The 24554-nt window shown below is 35.9% G+C and overlaps 1 protein-coding gene across 1 annotated transcript in view; it reads left to right on the top strand.

Annotated features, from left to right (window-relative positions):
- Nucleotides 1–24554, top strand: part of DNAH8 (dynein axonemal heavy chain 8) — a gene marked incomplete at its 3' end in the record, with an annotated part of 135210 nt that overhangs the window by 82868 nt on the left and 27788 nt on the right. The window contains exons 54-71 of the mRNA XM_080615859.1: nt 2133–2325; nt 2738–2860; nt 4421–4551; nt 4950–5103; nt 5568–5732; nt 6115–6341; nt 6695–6813; nt 8322–8425; nt 9743–9919; nt 10830–10997; nt 12203–12415; nt 13739–13876; nt 14218–14345; nt 15531–15702; nt 16469–16624; nt 21594–21749; nt 23083–23265; nt 23750–23855. Coding sequence (XP_080471985.1) covers nt 2133–2325; nt 2738–2860; nt 4421–4551; nt 4950–5103; nt 5568–5732; nt 6115–6341; nt 6695–6813; nt 8322–8425; nt 9743–9919; nt 10830–10997; nt 12203–12415; nt 13739–13876; nt 14218–14345; nt 15531–15702; nt 16469–16624; nt 21594–21749; nt 23083–23265; nt 23750–23855 — 2813 coding nt within the window. The remainder of the gene's footprint in view (nt 1–2132; nt 2326–2737; nt 2861–4420; nt 4552–4949; nt 5104–5567; nt 5733–6114; nt 6342–6694; nt 6814–8321; nt 8426–9742; nt 9920–10829; nt 10998–12202; nt 12416–13738; nt 13877–14217; nt 14346–15530; nt 15703–16468; nt 16625–21593; nt 21750–23082; nt 23266–23749; nt 23856–24554) is intronic.

Raw genomic sequence — 24554 nt, 5'->3', positions numbered from 1 at the left:
TGTTTAATTTTAATTTGAAGTTAGGGTCATACCCACGATGCAAAAGTGTCATATAGCCTTGAGTGTATTATTTTCTGCTTTCAAGTTTCAGCCTTCTCCAGGCTGAACAGCACCAACTTTCTCAGCCTGCCTGTGTATGGGAGGTGCTCCATCCCCATTGTCATTCTAGTGGCCCTCCTCTGGACTTGCTCCAACAGCTACATCTCCTTATGTTGAGGACACCAGAACTGTGCACAGTACTCCAAGTGAGGTCTCACAAGAGCAGAGGGACAGGATCACCTCCTCTGACCTGCTGGTCATGCTCCTTTTGATGCAGCCCAGGATATGGTTGGCTTTCTGAGCTGTGAGCGCACACTGCTGGCTCATGTTAAGTTTCTCGTTGACCAACACCCCAAAGTCCTTCTCCACAGGGCTGCTCTGAATCTCTTCTCTGTCCAACCTGTAGCTGTGCCTGGGATTGCTCTGACTCAGCTGTAGGACCTTGCACTTGCCATGGTTAAACTTCATAAGGTTGGCATCAGCCCATCTCACAAGCATGTCAAGGTCCCTCTGGATGGCATCCCTTCCCTCCGGCGTATCAACCGAACCATACAGCTTGGTGTCATCGACAAACTTGCTGAGGTCACACTCAATCCCACTGTCCATGTCACCGACAAAGATGTTGAACAAGACCGGTCCCAACACTGGCCCCTTGGGGACACCACTTGTTACTGGTCTCCAGTTGGACCTTGAGCCATTGACCACAACTCTTTGCATGCTTCCATCCAGGCAGTTCTTTATCTACCAAGTGGCCCATCTATCAAACTGATGTCTCTCCAGTTTAGAGACAAGGATGTTGTGCGGGACAATGTCAAATGTTTTGCACAAATCCATGTAGATGATGTCATCTGCTCTACCCCTGTCCATCACTTCTGTAGCCCCATCGTAGGAGGCCACCAAATCTGTCAGGCAGGATTTCCCTTTAGTGAAGCCATGTTGGCTGTGAGCAACCAACTTACTGGTTTTCATGTGCCTTAGGATGTTCTCCAGGAGAATCTGCTCCATGATCCTGCCAGGCACAGAGGTGAGATTGACTGGTGTCTACTTTCCCAGGTTTTCCATTTTCCCCTTCTTGAAAATGGGGGTTATATTTCCCTTTTTCCAGTCAGAAACTTCACCTGACTGCCATGACTTTTCAAATATGATGGACAGTGGCTTAGCAACTTCATTTGCCAGCTCCTCCAGGACCTGTGAATGGATTTCATCAGGTCCCATGGACTTGTGCACATTCTGGTTCTTAAGATGATCTTGAAGCTGATCCTCCCCTACAATGAGCATTGCATCACTGGAGGAAAAATGTAAAGATGAAAATTATTTTTTATTTGTGGTTTGACATTGACAGTTGGCATTCCTTTTTTCTGTGGTTAAGGTGATTCTTGCCTTTTATGTTTACTAGTTGCTACTGAGTATCATCCTTGATTGCTTCTCAGATAATCAAAGTAGTCAAAGATCTTGATCTGTATTAAAACCATCTTGAAACTATCAAGGGAAGCAGATACAATTTTTTAAACAATAAAATGTAGTAATTAGTATTTGTGTTTGCAGACTTCATTTTATTTCAACCTGCATGGCTCCCTCTGCCCCCCTTCCCCCTGCAGTGTTTTTCTCCCTGTGTTAATTACAAGTTTTGGAGTAATAGGGATTGAGAGTTAAGTCAGGTTGTAGTGACATATACTATCTTCCTTTCACTATTCCTTATATCATTGCACTTTCATAGGCAGTACTATGATAACTAGATTATGATATTCTGCTTTAGGTTGAAAGATGGAACGGTCATTTAGCAATGGTTATTTGGGAAATCATTCAGCCTTGTTCATCTGAGATACTAAGCGGTCTGTTACTGCCTAGTTCTAAGTGAAATTTTGGAAGTCAAATTGTATTTTGTTTAACTATTATGCTTTTGAGTATGGAAGCATTTGATTTCTGTGAATAATGCCTAATCCATTTTTGTGATGATTGTCTAGTATGTGTTGCCTAATATCTATTTTTCTTTGGAATGTTACAAGGGATTTTTCTCGTATTTAATTATCTGATTTTCTTCCTATGCAATTTTTTTTTTTTTTTTTTTGCCTATACTGATCTATGATTTTTAGATTTATTACTCCTGAAGATACAGCCTGGTTTGATAAAACTATTATTAAAGCAGTTGAGGAAAATGTAGATACAAACATAACAGAAGATCTCCAAGCTGAACCATATTTTGTGGATTTTTTACGGGATATTCCTGAACCAACTGGTGATGAACCTGATGATTTTGTGTTTGAAGCACCAAAGATTTATGAGAAGGTATTTAATTTTACACCGAAAATACTAGACACTGAAGTTTTACTTTAACTACTAAGTATGTTATATTGCTAAATTCATATCTTAGAGGAAGTTTTGTTGAATACCTATCACATTTTTTGTAAAGATATAGCTAGATTTTTCTGGTTTGTATACAATAAATTGTTTTAGTGATATTAAAGTTACTAATCCCATAGAAGTGTAGTTTATTCATTCCTATTCTCCTTGCACCTTTTTTCCTCCATTAGCAGAAATTTTCTGATTAAACGCAACTAACATCACTACAGTGAATTACAAGATAATCTCATTATGCATGGCCAATACACGAACTCTAGTTTGTTTAAAAATGTCAGTGCAATTTTAAACTATAAAGGAACACACTAGTATTGTTACTGATTTTTATTTTTTTTTCCAGGTTCCAAGCTTTGAATTTCTTTGTGAAAAATTGCAAATGTATCAGAAACGATACAATGAATTTATTAGAGGATCATCTCTTGATTTGGTGTTTTTTAAGGATGCAATGACACATCTTGTTAAGGTTTGGGATTTGTTACTTTCTTTATTTGTTTGAGTTTCTGTGTATTCAAGTGTATGAAGATTCTCCTTGATAGAAAAGGTGAGATCATAAAGCAGCACATTTATATATTGTATATAGAATGATTTAATTATTTTTTTTTATCCTCAAGAATTCAGAGAACACTTCAGAAGTATCTGTACCTGACAGATGACCAAAACAACATCAAGAAGGATCTGAATGGATAAGAGGCATGAAATATAAATCAGGGCTGCAGTAGAATCAATCAGTATGTAGGGTAGAGGAAAGTCTCAGTTTACAGTCAGTTGTACCCCTAGTCATGAACTAATATATAAGGAAAGAATTAATCCAAAGTCAGAAGCTGACTCATGGAGCGGTGGGGAGGAAGGCTAAGCACGAGATTTGTTTGAAGTGCTGTGTCTCAGGTTTAAGAAATTGTGTTTATTATCTAAGGAATTACTTTAACTTGGTATGTTCACTGAAAGACACATAGAAGCCACAGTGAAATCAAAACAGAAGATGTTTGCTTTTTCTTTAGTTGACCTCAACTGCAGTAAATGATTATTTGCTTTGCATTTAAACAGAAGAAAATATTTTTTTTTTAAATATAGTTCATGTGATGTGTTGTGGTTTAAGCCCAGCCAGTAACTCAGAACCATGCAGCTACTCGCTCACTCCCTCTCCTTCTCCCCTGCTCCCAGAGGGATGGGGAGGAGAATTGAAAGAATGTAAATACCACAGGTTGAGATAAGAACAGTCCAGTAAATCAGGTATAATACAAAACCACTACTACTACCACCAATAATAATAATGATAAGGGAAATAGCAAAGGGAGAGAATATAAAACTAAAAGGGGAAAAGGAAAAGAAAACAATAAACACAAGTGATGCACAATGCAATTGTTCACCACCTGCTGACCATTACCCAGTCCAACCCGAGCAGTGGTCTGGGCCTTCTGGGTAACTGCCCCTCCTTGCTGGCAGAACATGACACTGAAAAGTCCTTGATCGGGGTAAACATTACTTAGCAACAACTGGAAACATCAGTGTGTTACCAGCATTGTTCTCAGACTAAAGTTGAAAACAGCACTGCACCAGCTACTAGGAAGGAGAAAAATAGCTGTCACAACTGAACCGAGGACATGATGCTAGGCGAATTTCAGAAGACCTTGAAAGTCTCTGATACTCCATTTCCATTAGCAAGATTAAGCAGAATATCTAGATAAAATTTGGTTTTATTTTATGTTTTCAAGCATGTTCAGGAAACATAAAATAGTGCTCAAAATGCCTCCCTTTATGTATTTAAATCCTATTTGTAGCTGATTATAAATATCCTATATATATGAATATATATGTATGTGCGGATTCTTCGTTAGGTACAGAAAATTCCCAATGAATGTACATGTGTTCTTTTCAGAGGAAAAATTTTCTGCAAGCAGACTTTTAATAATCTTTATGTTGTGCTATAGTAAATAAACTGTAGATATAATATATTTTTAATTTTCTAAGTAAGATTTTAATTTATATTTATTAATGAGCTTTTCTTCCATTTTTTCCCATATAGATTTCCCGAATAATTCGGACAGCATGTGGAAATGCTTTACTTGTTGGAGTTGGTGGTTCTGGAAAACAAAGTCTTTCAAGGTTGGCCTCCTTAATTGCTGGCTATAATACATTTCAGATCACCTTAACCAGGTAAGAAATGCAAGAAATATATAAACCCAATTAATGTTATTGCTTTCTCTTTCCACAGTCATAACCATATGTTTTAGCAGCTTTATTTGTGGGGTTTTTTGTTTCTTTGTTTTGTTGGGGTTTTTTTTTTTTGGTTGGTTGGTTTTGAGTTTTGGGGTTTTTTTTCCACTTTTTGTCACCATTTAAAAATGTGGAAAGCAATAAATTCTTATCTGGTTGGTATAAAACATTGGGTTAAGTTTGAGCTGAAAAAGCTGGACTGTGTATTGCATATTCCTAAGCCAAAGTATGTGCGTTTACAAAGGATATTTGCACTATCTTTTATAAAACTGTAATCCAAATATAGGGGTAGTCCCAGTTGTTTTGAATTCACAGGTAATGTTTATTATTCCTCCTAGAGCCTATAATGTAACCAATCTTTTAGAAGATTTAAAATTTTTATATAAAACTGCTGGAGTGGAAGCACAAGGCATCACTTTTATTTTCACTGATAATGAAATAAAAGAGGAGTCATTTTTGGAATATATAAATAATCTGCTGTCTTCAGGCGAGGTAAGGGTCTTAATATGGCAGGAAATGTACTTTAGAAGCAGGAAACTGTAAAATTTGCTCCCACTAGTTCATTTCTATTTATTTTGGTAATAAATTGTAGAATCAGTAATGATAACTCTAAAATATCTCAACTTTTGAAAGAAGGAGTGCTCTTGGTATGGAATTCTTTTATCTCTGCTTCAGTGTAAGCCAGGAAAAGATAAGGAGCTGTAATGGGTACTTTGGTAGCTTTTATTAAATGAAGATTCACTGGCCAGTTGAGATCTGGACTCTTCCTGGATTAGAATTGCTAGTTTTTAATGGTGTTACGTAAGTCTACATCATAGATAAAGTTGGTTTTTTAATCTGTCTAAACAGTGTATATGCAGAGAGAGATACAGTTGTAAACAGACAAATATTTATAAGCTCTGTAATAATTACACCCATGCTATTTATTTTCTTGTCCATCTTAATTTTATAAAAAGATTTCAAATTTAATTCCTCGGGATGAAATGGATGAAATCACCCAAGGATTAATAGCTGAGATGAAAAAAGAGATGCCTCGAAATCCTCCTACCTATGATAATCTTTATGAGTATTTCTTAAGTCGGGTAAAGAAGAACTTGCATGTTATCCTCTGCTTTTCTCCAGTAAGTGTTTTTCTTCATATCTGTCTTATATCCATTAGTAAACTACCCTATAAGGTGTGACAGGATTATTCACACTTTATGTTTTTAAGGAGATTTAAAGACACATAAAAATTTACTTGAAACAAGAATTTAATGAAAATTAAAATAATTGAATTTTTAAAATATTAAGAAATATTTATATTTTTCATTAACTTGTTTCTTCAAATTTCATAAAATACTGAATGTTGGAAATTTAGCAAAACACATAAAAAAATTGTGCAGGATGTTCCAAAAAGAAAATTAGCAAGAAAAAAAATTACTATTTAGTTGTTTATATGAATTAAACAGTTTGATCAACCTAATTATATATCATATTGTAAATTGACAGTGTTGCTCTCTATAGGTTGGTGAGAAGTTCCGTACACGTTCTTTGAAATTTCCTGGTCTCATATCAGGGTGCACAATGGATTGGTTCAGCCGATGGCCCAGGGAAGCTCTTGTAGCTGTATCCAGTTACTTTCTTTCAGAATTTAATATGGTCTGCTCTGCATCAGTTAAAACAGAAGTGGTGGAAACCATGGGTCTCTTTCATGATATAGTTTCAGAAAGCTGTGAGGATTATTTCCAAAGGTAATATTTTATACAAATGTAATAATTAATCCCAAAAGTGTTTCTTGAACTCATTCCGTTATATGAAGCAATAAGTGCTTTGAAAGCCTAATAGATCTGCTATATCAAGATACACAAAGGCCATGAAAAGTAATTACTATTATGCTTCAAAGTCATAATTTTCATTCCCACTGTTCAATAATGTGCACAAAAGCAACGTAATTGGAAATAAGGATTTGCATTACAAAGGCATTTGATTTTGACTGAATTAAAGACTTGATTTATATAATCTCCTGTTTCATGGGAACTAATGAAATGGCTGTACATATCAAAAATATGTACTCAATTGATGTTGTCAATATGCTATGTTTTAGGTTTCGAAGAAAAACTTATGTAACACCTAAATCCTATCTCTCTTTCATCAATGGCTACAAAGAAATTTATGCTGAAAAGTTGGAGAGTATTAATGAACAAGCAGAACGTATGCAAATTGGTAAGCAATAAAGGGATAAATGTGTATTTCCATGTGTGATCTCAAATGATCTTTATTTTTAGACTTCTTATCTGCTTAAAATCAGATCTGCTGGATCACAGTATAAAACTGGTAGCATATAAGGACCCTTCCAAGCACTCCAGCTAACACAAACTCATAATGATTCTCTTACAAAAATGACTTGAAGCTGCCAGCTTAATTGTTCATCTCAGTGTTTTTAATTTTAAACTTTAATATTCCCAATTAGCACTCATAACAGAAAGTAGCACCAGAAAATCATAGAATCAGAATGATTAGGGTTAGAATGGACCTTAAGATCATCTAATTTCAACCCCACTGCCATGGGCAGAGACACCTCACATTAGATCATGTCACACAAGACTCTGGACATGGCCTTGAAATGTCCAGAGAGAGCTTTGATTTACTAGCGTAAAGAGAGGTAGCTCTAAACACAGTTACTAATTTATTTCTGGACTTGTCTATGGAAATTCTTGCTGAAAATCTGAGTGCTTCACAATTGATTTATTTCTGATTTCTGCTGTAGAATAAGTAGCTGTTACTTGTAATATTTTTCTAGCTAGGAATCTGAAATATATAAAAGTATAATTGAAATGTCCTTCCAAATTTGGATATCTTTTTCAAATTACCTAATTTTTGGCATTATATTAGTTCTTAATGTTCTTAATGTTTCAGAGTACATTTGAAGTTTTCTTCCATTTGCATGTAGACATGCTTTTGTAAATCTACAAAGGCATCTTAACAGCTTAGGAAACTTCGTCTTTATAGGAAAAGATCTTGTATATCAATCTAACAGAATAGAGAATCCTGTGACTTCATGACACAACATATCCTTGACATACCCCCTTTTTTAATTTTTTCCTTTTTTCTTGCCATTTTTACTTTTGTTTTTACTTTTTTATTTCTACCTTTTTTTAACCTTTTTTTAACCTTTTTAACTTTTTTTTACTTTTAAACATTTTTTTTTACTTTTCTTTCTTTTTTAAAAATGAAGTCTATATAATCATAGAATCATAGAACAGTTAGGGTTGGAAAGGACCTTGAGATCACATAGTTGCAACCTTCCTGACATGGCAGGGTCACCTCACACTAGACCATGTTACCCAAGACTCGGTTGAACCTGGCCTTGAATACTGCCAGGGATGGGTCGTTTACCTAAGAATATATTTTATTCTGGGTAATATGCCAGCTATAAACTTTAGCTACTGTTTACACCTATAACAAACTAAACCTAAAAATTATGGACTTTTCTTTTGATGAATCAAGCTTGTTTAGAATAATTTTGCACCTTGTGAAATTATTTGTATCCATGAAAAGTGCATAGTAGGAACAAACATGATACTGTGACTGCTTATACCCACTTTCTCTCCTTTACACAAATTTAAATAGGAACACAACGTACAAGGCATTTGGGCTATAGAGATAAACTGTATTATATAACTGGGAAAAACCAGTTTTAGTTTTTCTGAATTTTATCTTTTATTTAATAGGTCTGTCTAAGCTGATGGAGGCCAGTGAGTCTGTTGCTAAACTCTCTAAGGAGTTGGCACTTAAGGAGAAGGAACTAGCTGTGGCATCTGTTAAGGCAGATGAGGTAAGTATTTGAGTGTTAAATAGCAAAAGGCAGAGGTTAGTATTTTCTCCTAATTTGTACAAGCCAAAAAATGTGCATAGTGGTCTAAAATGAGGTTTCAGTCCTTTCTCTTTAGCATGTTGATTCAGCTTTTGCTTCTGAAAGTGAGGCACTTTAAGACTACTTCAGAGGTTCAGTGCCTTCCTTGTTTTCCTCCCATTTCTTACCCACACCGATAAGAATCAGGTTGCATTTTTTGTTTCATGGTTTTTTTTTTTTGTTGACCTTTATTAAATTTTAGGGTATAGATGCACTTATTTTCAGACAGAAAGTTAACATGATAATGGGACTTTACCATTTCAAAATTGCTTTAGATAAAGTTCATAACTTTAGATGAAGTTCAGTTTCATATTTTGCCTTTCACATTAACAACGTGTCTGTGTGTTCACTAGTTTGGTTGTCTGGTAGGAATCTAGTTTCCAAAATTACTTACTGGAAAAGTATATTAGGGAATGTATTAATATAGGCATTCTGTTTTCTGAAAGATGCCATAATGCTATGATGGTGCATATTTAATATGCACTGGAGAGCAAACTTTGGGCCAGCGATGGCTATGGTACTGCCTGCATTCTTCAAAGCGTTTAATCTGATGAGAGAGAAGATTATGACAGAAAGGAACAAAATTACACTTCTGACATATTTGGAGTATAACAAATATATTGGTAGAGTTCACTTTGTTTAAAAATTATGTTTTCTTTGTGTTTTGAAATAACTGTTTGGCAACCATTCACGTAGTCTCTAAGTTGTCAAGTTCTTCAATAGAGCACTGCTTATGAGTCATCAAAAGTAAAAGACATGGACAAATAGTAAGAGAACAGATATTTATTTAAACTACATGTAGTATTGTTCATATTTTGTATATTTCTTTCTTTCCTTTAGCTTTAGTACTGCACCTTATAGAACTCAGAACTGAATTTCAGAAAAAAAAAAAAAAAAAAAAGATTTGGGGATTTTATCTGTGATTGTTTTCCTCATGGGTATTTGAAAGCATTATTTATGTTCTTGTAAATGCGTACAGAGTGCCTTGATCCTATAGCTGATACTGGTCAAAAAGCTAACGGTATGTTACACATTCACAAGAGATTTGAAAATATATATACTGAAGAACCAGACATAAATGCATAACTTTATTCTGTGAATATATTTATATAATGCCATATATAGTTTGGTTTAGCTTTATATTTTTCTGTATAACAGCCTGTACATATATGTTGTGTCTGATAAACGTTTGTTCCACCATTTTGCTTTATAAATGTAATGGTTTATTATCAATTCCAGGTGCTAGCAGAAGTCACAGTAAGTGCTGAATCTGCATCTAAAGTAAAAAATGAAGTCCAAGATGTGAAAGATAAAGCACAAAAAATCGTAGATGAAATTGATGTAGAAAAAGTGAAAGCAGAGGCTACACTGGAGGCTGCTAGACCAGCATTAGAAGAAGCAGAAGCTGCACTGAATGTGAGTAGAATTCTTACATTTTGATTAGTTTAGTACTATTTCAGTCACCCTTGAAAGAAAGCTACAGCCACCATCATGCAGTTGTCACTTGGTTTTGACTGCTGTCACCAGCTCTTCACAATTAGTGGTCATGGCTTTGAATATTTATGGAGCTCATGTTTTGCCTTAAACACATGGAGATTATTTTATAGTAGTTATTCTGCTTCCACTCTAATACTTGATCATTATAAAGGTGCAAATCTTTCCAAAAGTTACACATGCCTTTAGAATATCTTTTCATTTTAATTCAAGAGAATACTTCTTGTGCTAGCGAATGGCCTTATTTTCATGTTTACTTAGCAATATCTTTCTTTTAAGATGACTAAGAGGATATCTCTTCCTTCAGCAAAAAAATGTTCAATTTGGAAAGAAACAGGAAACAAAAGGGATTCAGGGCAATCAGAATCAGAGTTAAGAAATTTGGAGGCATTGCTACATTCTAGATAATTTCATTATTCTGCTCTGAGCAATTAAAGAGTAAAGCAAAAAAAATCTGGTATCAGAAATCAATGATGTATTATATTTTTAATACTTTATGTTCATTTACCAAAATTTATGTGACAAGAAATAAATACTGGATGGAGAAGACCAGAAAAGAAGCATTGTTTGCTCTTACACTGACATTTAGATAAGATAAATGAAACTTCCAAAAATAGTCACAAAAATCACTTATAAAATATATGGACTCACACATTATACTGTGGTGTAACATGACATTTATTAAAGCCCCATTAGTCACTTTGTTGTATGTACTTAGTACAAACTTACCTCAGAGAAAAGTATGACAAAAAAGCATTAAAATCAGGATATTAAATGGGAAAATAGAATAATGGTGTTGATGCAGGATTCTGTTACATTTTTCTTCAACTAGACGATCAAACCAGCAGATATTGCTACTGTTAGAAAACTTGCAAAGCCTCCTCACCTAATTATGAGGGTTATGGACTGTTGTCTGCTACTATTCCAAAAAGCAGTAGATCCAGTTACCATGGATCCAGAAAAGCCTTGCTGCAAACCATCATGGGGAGAATCATTAAAAGTAAGTAGAGTTTTCAGTGTTTCTCAAGCATCAGAAATAGCAACTTGAATATCAGAGAATTTATGATGTTGTTTACTTAAAACAGGATAGAATTTTGCAAAAGGCAAACAACGGGTTTTAAGATAGGCATAGTATATAAATAGAGTTTATTTCATAGCAAGTAGTAGGTGAATTGTTTAGAGACTTTTGCAGTAGGGGCCTTAGATTTTCATTGTCCTTGGTCCTGGCATATGACCTGATGGCAAATAAATAAATAAATAAAATAAAATAAATAAATAAAACCAATTCTTGTTAACCGTACATGAGATAAGGGCATTCTGGAAAAGACGTCTTCCTCTTTGGGAACTTGTAAGTCCATATCTAAACAGTCTTTCCTGATCCTCCCAGACTCCTTGATTGAAAGATTATTTGACTGACAGAGACATAGTAGCTTTTCCCATTCTGCATTTCAGTATCTCTGGCTGAAATTTATTGGTTGGCAAGCCATCTCTTCCTTCTGGACTTTGATCTACCCTCAGAATACTCTTATTTTCCTACCTTCTCCTGCCATTCTTTAAATTCTGTTCTACCTCTATTAGTGGGCTTATTTGCCAGTAGGATTACCTTAATATTTTTTTGTTATGCAAATAATGAAAAGTAAGGTATTTTTGGATATGAATAGAGCCCTTGCTTTTTATTTAAGCTTTTTCAGAAATTAAGAAATCATCAAAGCTTTATTTTCCACCAACATTATGAAAATGGGATAAGCAGTTACTCCATGAGTTCCCTTTAATGTGTTAAACATTTCTTAGAAAAAAAATTTAAAACCAATAATTTCCCTTTCCAGAAGACTTTAAGTCATATTTCATATATGCATAAGCCATTTTCTTGGCATTCTTTAGGTAAGTTACAAATGTATCTCTGAGGCTTTATCATAGTTAATTTCTTTTACGAAATGCTGCTTCTCAAATGCTTTTTACATGACAACATGGGAATATGGAAGGTGAAAAGTACATCAATAACTTTCAAGCCTAGTTATTGGAGTGTAACTGCTTAAAACTCCAGGCATGTAGGAGTTACAACTGAATAGCATACTTATACTATTAACTGTATGAATTACCTCTTACTTCAGAAGATTTTTAGGAACATTTTTTAACAGTCATCTATGAACAAGCTTTTGAATGCAAAATGCGCAAGTAGCTTAAAAACTGCATTATTTTTTGCAGTTTATGAGTGGCCCATTCTTGCAGAGTCTACAGCAGTTTACTAAGGATTCAATGAATGAAGAGACAATGGAATTACTCCAGCCTTACTTTAACATGGAAGACTATACACTAGAACATGGTAAAAAGGTGTGTGGTAATGTGGCAGGACTTCTCTCTTGGACACAAGCCATGGCAAGATTTTATGCTGTTAACAAAGAAGTCTTACCTCTTAAGGTAATATATTATCACTTGCTTTGTGTTTTCTTTTTATGTAATTCAATTCCATTTACTTTAGTAGTAGGATCTTAAAAATATATTTAGATAAGCTTATTCAGAAATAATTGCCTGTAGACTTTAGTTGCTAAGAATGATAAAAGCAGAAAACCCCCATATCCTTGTCTTGATTTTAGACAGAACACTAGACACAAAATTAGTCTAAATAAATTTTATTTCCTCTGGTTTATTGTATACAGTGGATGGTGTTTTCAGTCTTTGTATTTATTATAACTACCTTATAATTGTTTCCAAAAAGTTATACCAGGATCTTTATTCCCTCTCTAAAGAGTCTTGCAAACACAGGTTTGCAGCTATTTTACCTTCTTTGTTTTCACATGATAACTTTGTGGAAGTAAAGGATTAATATCTTGCCCAAATACTGGCATTATGGAGAAAATGATTGCTCACCTCAATAAAGAAATGATGTTGCAATACTGTGAACCAAACTGAGTAAAACATTTTAGTGTGGGTGTTCTTTTTTGATGTTTGTGAACATTTAAATAAAAAAATTAGACGTAAAAATCATTTAGAATCTCAAAGGCATTGGTTGTTGCTTTTTGGATCTAAACCAAGTATTTAATCGCTATACGTAGCACAGTTTACAAAAGAAAGAAAAAAAGAGAAGGAAAAAAGTCAAAGGGGAAAGTGTCTGAATGGTGCTTCCAAATCTCCTCCACATTTTTTTGTCACTGGTAGAACTGCTACTTACAAAAGTAACAGTAATGCAAGTGGTTTATTTAAAAAAAAAAAAAAATTCCTGTGTTCAGCATAAATACCAGTTTAGGAGCAATGGGAAGATTCACTAGTTTAGGACCATGATTTTGCAGTGCGTAAAAACTATACTGTTAGTTAATAAGGGACCAATATCATGGTGTTGTGATTGTTGGTTGCTACAGAATGTGCAAATAAAAAAGAAATAATAAAGCATATAATCAATCAAGACTATGGAATGATTTTTCCTCTAGGCTAATTGATATGTACATACAGATCAGAAACCTGACTTCCTTAACCAGTTTCTTCAAATGTAATTTTTTTTTTAAATAATAAATTTGACAATATATAGTAGGAACCTTGAGTACTACATTGTTCTGTAATTAAAAAGTAATATTTACAGTATGTGACAGTATTCAGATTAAATATTTTAAATATTTATGTAAATATTAATATGAAAGTTATTTTATGTATTGTTCCATGATTACCAGCTAACCAGGCTTAAAATAATTCATCAAATGATATTAAGATCTTGTATGATTGTTGTCTTAATATTTCCTTTCTTTGCAGGCTAACTTGGCAAAACAGGAAGGCCGCCTGAAAGTAGCTAATGCAGAGTTAGCAAAGGCTCAGGTGGTTTTAGATGAAAAACAAGCTGAACTGGATAAAGTGCAAGCAAAGTTTGATGCAGCAATGAAGAAGAAAATGGTGAGATCAGTCTTTTAGTTTTATGAAAAATGTTTCCGTACAATGATGTTATGTAATCATGAATTGATACAAATACACATTTAGGACCTGCTACCTTGAATGACATGGATGAGGTTCAGGTATAAGAAGAAGATATTTAAGTCTATGTTCCCTCATATTTCTTTCTTTTTTGTGAATAGGAACATGTTAGACAATATAGGTGCACCTGGAGTTCTCAAGAGTGATTTTCAAATAAATAGAATAGTCATAATAAATACAATAGAATGAAAAAATATATAAAATAACTCTTTATTTTTTTGCATTCTATTATTAAATTATGTAAGACATTTTTCCAATCTTAGGACTTACTGAATGATGCAGAAACATGTAGAAGAAAGATGCAATCAGCCTCTACACTTATAGATGGACTAAGTGGAGAGAGAGTTAGGTGGACTCAGCAAAGTAAAGAATTTAGATCTCAGATTAACAGGTATGAAATTCATCAGAGAAAAAAAAAACAACCAACCAACAAACCCAAAACAACAAAAAAACCCACAACAAACCAAAACCCCAAAAAAACCAACACTAATTATGTGTAAAACCTGAACAGCTAGTAAGCAATTTAATAGCTTTAGAAGTTGTACTTTTTCCTTCTGGAGATATTTCTATAGTTAGACAATTAAATTAAGTATCCTGAAATGTGGATTTCCCTCACATAAGTGAATACCTGAGTGTTGCTTGCTTGTATTTAAGTTTAAACTAATACTTCTGCTTTTGGGATTTATTTCCAAAGGGATTATTTCCACTGCAGTTATATGCCTCTATTACAGCTTTTCCTGTCCCTCTTAATGCTGCATCTTGTTCCAGTGTTACCTGGCAAAGTGAAACCTTCAGGTAGACAGGAGATAGAGATGATCTAAGCCTAACTCTGGGAAGGAAAAAGGAAGAACTCCTAGCTTAATACTGGATAGTTTGATTTTAGTTATGGCGTATTTAAGTTAAAGGAGCCCTAGAGATCATACTGTAACTTTTATCCTATAGTCTGTGCATTGAAACATGTGGAACAGTAGGTCTTATTCTAATAAACTCGGAAACTTGAAAGTCTCCATTGTGTTGCTATCCAAATGACAACATGTTGATAATGACAACATGTTGTTAGAGCTAGAGGTTCTAGTTGTCTAAAAAGTAGGAATGCTGTCAAAATGGTTGTTAGAGGTAAATAGCCTGAAAGTTTAGACTGGGCTTGTTTGGAATGCTTCTGTTTCCATAAATTTCCTATAGGGAAATTTTACATGTCTATAGAGGTCTGCTCATTCCAAGAGAACTAAGGTTGTAACTTTCAATAAATACTGTATTGCAGACATATTTTTAAGAAATAAACCGATTTCTTCCTTCAGTTATGAAAGAAGGAATAGTCATCTGGGCTTTATTATGTTGTAGAGTTGAATATAATGTTTTCATATTATACCACTCTTAAGTTTTGCCAAAAAAAAAGGAAAACGAACATTTTTTTTGAAGCATAAAGAAACTATTTTTTGCTCTCAAAGAGCAACAGTTCCCTCCTTGAATTGTCCTCAGAACAGAAATCTTCTGGTGTTTCAAAAGCTGGTTGTCTAAATCTATAGAAATTGAAATTCTATATCACCTTTTAATTATTATTTTATTCCTTTTCTAGACTTGTGGGAGATGTACTGCTCTGCACAGGTTTTCTTTCATACTGTGGACCTTTTAATCAAAACTTCAGGGATTTTTTGCTTAAAGATTTATGGGAAACTGAGATGAGAGCCCATAAAATCCCCTTTACTGAAAATTTGAACCTGATTTCTATGCTGGTAGATCCGCCAACAGTAAGTTCTTGGTGATGAATGGGTTTCATTTCAATGTTAATTAATATATTCTGTGACTATTAGCCAGCATTATGCTTGCTTAGAAATGATCTATAATCCCCAGTATTGCTGTGCAGTGTAGTTCTGTGGTTTCCTAACGTTCTTGGCAATTTCCACTAAAGATCTGAGTGCTGAGCAATGTTCAGATACATAAAAATGTTACATATTATAAACAAGTGACATACAATTAGACAAATGCTGGCATGATAATGCACTTTCAAGTGCCCTTAGATATCTACTAAAACAGTGGGTTTGGTTATTAGGTTTTTTTAGGTTCTGTCAATATTATCTGAGTCTGGTTTCAAAAATAAATTTCATATAAAAAATACATTTAAAAAAGAATGCATAAAATCTTTTCATTCAACATGAATGAAGGAGAAATCAAACAGAGAACAATGCCAGTGTCCTTCAGTAAATATTAAGCCCCAAAAGCTGTTTTAGCCTGGTTTTCTCTTAATTGATCGCAATTTTTAATTTGGCTGTCCAGGTGCCTTTTGGCTTTTTTACTCTTTTAAATTATTTTTTTTATCATTAAATACATCAATAAAAATAAAATCCTGGAAATATTTTTCCATCTGCATTAATCATTTTTCAGGAGGTTCAGGTATGCATCCCTCCGGGCTTGATGTTCCCATTATTTCTTAGAACAATCATAATTGAAGGGTAATGCAGTGAGATTTTATTCCAAACTACTCTCTTTTTTGTTGTTTCATTTTGTATTCTCCAGATTAGTGAGTGGAATCTTCAAGGGCTGCCTGGAGATGATTTCTCAATTCAGAATGGTATCATTGTCACTAAATCAGCTAGATACCCACTTTTGGTAGACCCACAATCTCAAGGAAAAACATGGATTAAAAAGAAAGAAGAGGATAATGACTTACTAGTGAGCAGTGTTTTAAAGGAATAATGTGCTAGTTTATATTCCTTCAAATATCGTTGCTTTAGGTTGTGTCTGCTTTTGAGTCAGTGTAGCTATCATACATACATATCTGAGAACTTTAACTTGTATGGAAACTGACTAAAATGTGGATGCATCAGCAGGGAACTTGACAAGAGTCTTTGAATCCCATTTAAGGACTAGGAAAGGATTATGTAATTGTAAATATTGGAATACTGGTATGAAAACTACCAAGAAGTATGAAAGAGAAGGAGGTAGCCTTATGTTCAAAATTGGTATGTTCTCTATACATAAAGAGCAAAGTAGTGAAAAGTATAGCATAAGAGTGTAATATGAAATTATTTTTTGAGAGTGAACTGGGCAACTATTAGTAAGATTACAGACAAAGGCAGGATAACTTTGAAAATGTAGGCAAAGTACTTAAACTGATGCAGTCCAGAAGTTAGAACTCCAGATGGAATTCATACATGAAGTTATTGCTACAAAAGTAAATTGAAGACAACCAGTTGAAATGAGATCTAAGACAAATTCATGTATCCTGATGTTACTGCAATTTTAATAGCTCTTTTATAGCTTAAGCCAATGAGGTAAAATATCTGCTCATGAAATATAATGCAAAGATATTCACATGACATCTGTAATTTGCATCACAAAAGAATTTTTCACAAATGAAGTAGCATGGGAAAAGGAGCCTATATTTTAAAACCCTGCAAAATCTCATATATCCTCCAGAATCTCAATAAATTTTCAGCATTTTAGGATTTCTAGATTTTGAAGATTGGAGTAAAGTGAATGTGAAGTTCTTGCTTATCATTCTACCATTAATAAAACAAACTGTCAGAACCACAGAAAAGTTGAGATTGAAAATGATGTCTGAAGATCTACTGCAGCATCCCTGTTCAGAGCAGGATCTACTAACGCAGGTTGCCCAGGACTGTGTCCATTCGGGTTTTGAATACCTCCAGGGATGGACACTTTACCACCTCTCTGGGCAGCCACCACCAGCAGCGATCAACCACTATCACAATAAAGTTGTGGGATTTTTTTTCTTATGTTTAAATTGAATTATCTATATTTCAAACTGTGTCCACTGCATCTTGCCCTGTTACTGTGTGCCACCAAGAGGGGTTTGCCTCCCTATTCTTAATTCTCACCCACCAAATATTTATGTACATAGGTAAATACCCTTGTAAGCCTTCTTGAGGCTAAATCCCAGGTCTCATCTTTCCTCATATGTCAAGTGCTCCAACCCCTTAATAATCTTGGTGGTCCTTTGCTGGACTCACCTCAGTGTCTTTCTTACACTGCAGAGCCCAGAAATAGGTAGCGGACTCAAAATATGTGTCTCCAGTACTGAGCAGAGGGAAATAATTGCCCTCCTCAACTTCCTGGTAATGTTTCTCCTGATGCAGCCCAGAATGCTGTAGGCCTTTGCTGCAAAGGCAGATTGCTAGCCCATGCTCATCTTGTCCACCGGGACCCCAAGATCCTGCTCTGCAAAGCTGTTTTCCAGTACAACGGCTCTATTTCATACCTGCAGAGAGAATCTTGAAAATAATATAGGAACTTTCTGAAAGTCAAAATCTAGGAAGCAACACAGAGGAATTAGAGATGTGTGCACGACTGCGGGAGTATGATATAGTAGGCATCACAGAAACATGGTGGGATGGCTCCTACGACTGGAGTGTTGGAATGGAAGGTTACAGGCTCTTTAGAAAAGACAGGCCTGGCAGGCGGGGAGGGGCAGTTGCTATTTATCTTAGGGATAGGCTGGAGAGTATGGAACTCTATCTGGAGACGGGTGAGCAGTCGACAGAGAGTTTGTGGGTTAGGGTTAAAGGGAGAACAGTGATGGGGGACATTACTGTGGGGATCTGTTACAGACCACCTGATCAAGAGGAATCTGCGGATGAAGTGCTCTATAGGCAGATAGGAACAGCCTCACGCTCACAGGCCCTTGTTCTCATGGGGGACTTCAACCACCCTGACATCTGTTGGAGTGAAGGTACGGCCCGGCACAAACAATCCAGGAGGTTCCTCGACTGTGTGGAAGACAACTTCCTTCCGCAAGTAATAGAGGAGCCAACAAGGAGAAGTGCCATGCTTGACCTTGTGCTCACCAACAGGGAAGGGCTTGTTGGAAATGTGACGCTCCAGGGCAGCCCTGAATGCAGCGATCATGAGAAGGTCGAATTCGAGATCCTGGGGACAGTGAGAAGAGCGTGCAGGAAGCTCACAGCCCTGGACTTCAAGAGAGCAGACTTTGGCCTCTTCAGGAACCTGCTTAGTAAGGTTCCGTGGGATACAGACCTAGAGGGCAGGGGGACCCAAGACTCTTGGTTGTTATTCAAGGATCACCTGCTATAAGCTCAGGAGTGTTGCATCCCAACTAGAAGGAAGTGCAGCAGGAGGGCCAGGAGACCTCCTTGGATGGATAAGAAGCTGCTCAGGAAAATTCAAAGGAAAAAAGAAGCTTATAGAAGGTGGAAGCAGGGACAGGCGGCCTGGGAAGAATACAGGGATGTTTTCCGGGAAGCTAGGGACCAGGTTAGGAAAGCTAAGGCCCAGTTAGAATTGAACTTAGCTAAGGATGTTAAGGATAACAGGAAGGGATTCTACAGGTACGTAGTGAATAACAGACAGACTAGGGACAAGGTGGGCCCTCTCTGGAAGCTATCGGGAGAACTGGCTACCCTGGATTTGGAGAAGGCTGAGGTTCTTAATGACTTCTTTGCCTTGGTCTTCACTGGCAAAGGCTCTGGCTGCACCACCCAAGTCTTGGAAGGCAGACACAGGGACTGTGAGAATGAAGACCCTAGGCCCACTGTAGGAGAGGATCTGGTTCGAGACCATCTTAAAAACCTAAACGTACACAAGTCCATGGGACCTGACAAAATCCATCCATGGGTCCTGAAGGAGCTGGCAAATGAAGTTGCTAAGCCACTGGCCATCATATTTGAAAAATCATGGCAGTCAGATGGAGTTCCTGACGACTGGAAGAAGGGAAATATAACCCCCATTTTCAAGAAGGGGAAAATGGATGACCTGGGCAATTACAGACCAGTCAGTCTCACCTCTGTGCCTGGCAACATCTTGGAGCAGATTCTCCTGGAAGGCATGCTAAGGCACATGAAAAACAGGGAGGTGGTTGGTGACAGCCAGCATGGCTTCACTAAGGGGAAATCTTGCCTGACCAATTTGGTGGCCTTCTATGATGGGGCTACGAAACTGATGGACAGCGATAGAGCAGTTGACATCATCTACCTGGACTTGTGCAAAGCGTTCAACACTGTACCACATGACATCCTTGTCTCTAAATTGGAGAGACATCAATTTGATGGGTGGACCACTCAGTGGATAAAGAACTGGCTGGATGGCTGTGTGCAAAGGGTTGTGATCAATGGCTGAATGTCCAGCTGGAGACCGGGAACGAGTGGTGTCCCTCAGGGATCGGTGTTGGGACCGGTCTTGTTCAACATCTTTGTCAGTGACATGGACAGTGGGATTGAGTGCGCCCTCAGCAAGTTTGCCTATGACACCAAGCTGTGTGGTTCGGTTGATACGCCGGAGGGAAGGGATGCCATCCAAAGGGACCTTGACACGCTTGTGAGGTGAGTTGATGCCAACCTTATGAAGTTTAACCATGGCAAGTGCAAGGTCCTACACCTGGGTTGGAACAATCCCAGGCACAGCTACAGGTTGGGCAGAGAAGAGATTCAGAGCATTCCTGCAGAGAAGGACTTGGGGGTGTTGGTCAATGAGAAAATGAACATGAGCTGGCAGTGTGCGCTTGCAGCCCAGAAAGCCAACCGTATCCTGGGCTGCATCAAAAGGAGCATGGCCAGCAGGTTGAAGGAGGTGATCCTGCCCCTCTACTCTGCTCTCGTGAGACCTCACTTGGAGTATTGTGTGTAGTTCTGGTGTCCTCAACATAAAAAGGACATAGAACTGTTGGAACAAGTCCAGAGGAGGCCACGAGGATGATCAGGGGACTGGAGCATTTCCCGTATGAAGATAGGCTGAGACAGTTGGGGTTGTTCATCCTGGAGAAGAGAAGGCTGCATGGAGACCTCATAGCAGCCTTCCAGTATCTGAAGGGGGCCTACAAGGATGCTGGGGATGGACTATTCATCAGGGACTGTAGTGACAGGACAAGGGGTAATGGGTTCAAACTTAAACAGGGGAAGTTTAGATTGGATATAAGGAAGAAATTCTTTACTATGAGGGTGGTGAGGCACTGGAATGGGTTGCCCAGGGAGGTTTTGAATGCTCCATCCTTGGCGGTGTTCAAGGCCAGGTTGGATGAGGGCTTGGGTGATATGGTTTAGTGTGGGTTGTCCCTGCCCATGGCAGGGGGGTTGGAACTAGATGATCTTAAGGTCCTTTCCAACCCTAACTATTCTATGATTCTATGATTCTAAAACTAGTTAGTGTTTTATTTATTTACACGTTTTTCATGATTTTATATGTTATGAATTCCTTTGAATGGTACGTCTAACCTCTGGGTTCATAATACTGTAACAGCAATTAATTTGTTACACTGAGTTCGGGTTTTCAGAAAGAATTTCTCAGAACTTCAAAGCTAAAATTAGAAAACTTAGTCCTCAGGACATAGAATGGAAAACCGAAAGTTGGGTGTCTGTGTTTTCAAAAATATATGTCGCACCTTCAATTCCCAATGAATATCAATAATTGGTACATTATTACTGTCATAATTAAGTTTCTTTGATTCTATTACAGACAATCTTTTAATTCACCTTTTTATGGTACTTTTCATTCTATATGCAAGAAGTATTTCTGCATAAATTGCTGCAAGGTCAATGTTTATTGCTTCATTTGAAATGCAAACATCAAAAACAATGCAAAAAAGTTTTAATTGTTGTATATGTGGTTTTCATGTAATACTTCGAAGAAAAATTTTTGTCCTTACACCAATTTATAATTTATCTTTGAGGTAATAACTTTGAATGACAAATATTTCCGTACACATCTAGAAGATAGTCTTTCACTGGGACGATCACTTGTGATTGAAAATATAGGTGAAGAGTTGGATCCAGTCCTTGATAATATATTAGAAAAGAATTTCATGAAATCTGGAACTTCTTTTAAGGTTAGTAATCAAAAAAAAAAAAGACTTGGAATAAGTAGTTTGCTTTGTTATGCATGATATTTCATCTTTTTACCCAAACCTCTGATGTATCAGGTAAATTTTATATTCAGTAGGGTGGTCTGAAGAATCAAACTGAAGTAACTAAATATAGGAGACAGAACCCCAGCTGAGTAGTAAGTTCATGAGTCTAAAATTGAATTTAACTACTGAAGTTGCTACTAAAGATTCCAAACTGGAATGAGTTATGTTTATAATGTTAAATGCTTACAATACTTTCTATTGATTTTTGAGCAATTTCATTTTACACCGTTTAAAAGAATTAATAGAATTGAAAGTATCTCCCTTTTCCTAGTGTGGAGCACTAATTGTAGCAACTGCAGAATCTTTACTTTGAAATAGAGCTGTTTTCTGATGGAACAAGCCAAAAAGCACAAAGTTTTATTAATAATATTAAGTATATTCACAGTCTTGAAAAATCATGAGTCTTTCTCACCTTCATTAGATAAAGAAATCACTCCTAAATTTAAAAACATCTCTCCTTCAAACATCCTGAAATAAAATGACTGTGCATGCTGTATTTTTCTCAAATAACCTTAATTAACTGCCTGGGATATGAAAGACACGGGAGACCAGATTGTTGATGATACTGAAAATAAAATAATTACTATTTTTGTAGAGTAGTTTTATTTTGAATGTCAGAGCAAACAAGGGAGTCATTTGGTCCTATTTCTTCTTAAGCCTGGTATTTGAAATGGCCTTGAAGACCCATGCACAGTGATCAGATTTCCTTATGCACATGCAGCTTTCAAGTTAGACTGCTGATTTAGAATATTTTAATTTCTATTAAAAAAATCTGTGTAAAACTCTGAATAAATTCATAGTTCCTTTAGAAAGATTCTTTAATATCTGCTTAGTCTTAATAAATATAAAAATAATTTCTAACAATTTATGTTCCATTGTTGGATAGAATTTTTTTTTTTTTTTTCCGGGAACACACTAGAACAATTATTTCTCCAAACATATGTAGTTTTTGCTATCTTCCTTTGAGGTGTGATTAGAAGCACAAAATCTAAACCAAATAGTTCTGAAGACATGAACTAGAACCCACAGTGGAGATTATCCCTGTATTTATCTGGAGGGGAATGCTACTTTTGTAATGTACCCTAACTTTACCTTAGGTCATTGATTGCTATTTTCATGACAAATTTGAATTGTGAAATGCACCTCCTCTCTTTGGCATTTCAAATAACATAAATTTTTTTTCTGGTCAATATTACTGAGTCAAATAAACCTCATTTTCCTCTGCTTAATACTATTCTAACTTACTCCACAGGTGAAAGTTGGTGATAAGGAAGTAGATATTATGAATTCATTTAGACTGTACATTACTACAAAGCTACCCAATCCTGCTTTCACACCTGAAATTAATGCAAAAACATCGATTATTGATTTTACTGTCACAATGAAAGGACTAGAGAATCAGTTGCTCAGAAGAGTAGTCCTTACTGAAAAACAGGTAACCTAATGGTACACACAAACCATGGTAATGTTTTTTTTTGTTTGTTTCTTAATTATTTAACTGGTTTTAGTATGTAGGGAAAAAGAAACGTTCAAATGGAAAAAAGACATCAACCATTTTCTAAAGCTTTATTCAGAGTCAGTATAGAAATTTCCAAATAACAAAAATACATCTAGAGGATCTTCTGCATTATGACTGTTGCATAGCACAAACACTTAAGTGCAAGTATTTGGCATTGATAAGATACTTCATAAGATGCTGAGTAAAGACTGCTTTAAAAAAAAAAAAAAAAAAAGATGTTATAAAAAGACGTTTTAGATACCTGAAAAAGTAAAATGCACATTTCATGGCTGCATCCAACTCTTCACCTGTATCTTCAGTCAAATTTCATGAACCTGAAAAATCAGCAATTGAATTTTAAATATGACTTATAGATATAGACCATAAAAAGTCATGTCATTTTCTTGTTTTTTAATAATAGGAACTAGAGGCAGAACGAATTGCACTCATGGAAGATGTAACTTCAAATAAGAGGAAGATGAAAGAACTGGAAGACGATCTTCTGTACAAACTAAGTGCAACCAAAGGTTCTGTATCAAAGGATTAAGAGATTAGAAAGTTTAACTGATTCACATAAGAACCTTTCCATGCAGAATTTTATTTATGCATCTAAGATACAATAAGAGAACATCCAATGGTAGAAATTAGAAGTATGGTGATTTACTGGAGCGTGAGGGATTTGGTACTACAGAATTCCACTATATGCAACTGTAGACACTAGGTATTTTTAACACCTGAACAATTTTTGTGAAAGAAATCAATTTCTTGAGAGCTTTCTACCCCTCAAATGAGATACAAGTATCTGATCATGGGCAAACCCTTAACCCATTGAAAACGCAAGGTAAAATGGGCTAGTTTAAATGGTGTTGAAAATCTTTTGTAGTGTATTAGGAACCTGCACATGATCAAGAACTCTCTCTTTGGTGGAAACAGAAGGTGGCGCCTTCCAGCAAATCGACCATTAAGTACTTGAGATGCGTGAATACTCTTGTGTGACCATTGCCTTTAGGACCCTAAGTCTTTTTGATTTTGAGTGTACCAATCAATAGACTTTAAAATAATTGACGTAATGTGTATGAATGTATGTTATGTGCATAAGAAAGCTGACTTCTCCAATACATGCTGTAAAGCTGGTGGTATAGATACATTCGTATTGACATAGGCAGAATGCATTTGTTTAGCGTTTTGAATATAACAATAGTTTTAGTATTGCATATCCTGTTTGG

The sequence above is a fragment of the Psittacula echo genome, assembly GCF_963264785.1.
Source record: "Psittacula echo genome assembly, chromosome: 4".
Taxonomy (NCBI): domain Eukaryota; kingdom Metazoa; phylum Chordata; class Aves; order Psittaciformes; family Psittacidae; genus Psittacula; species Psittacula echo.
This window is presented reverse-complemented; position numbering and strand designations above follow the sequence as displayed.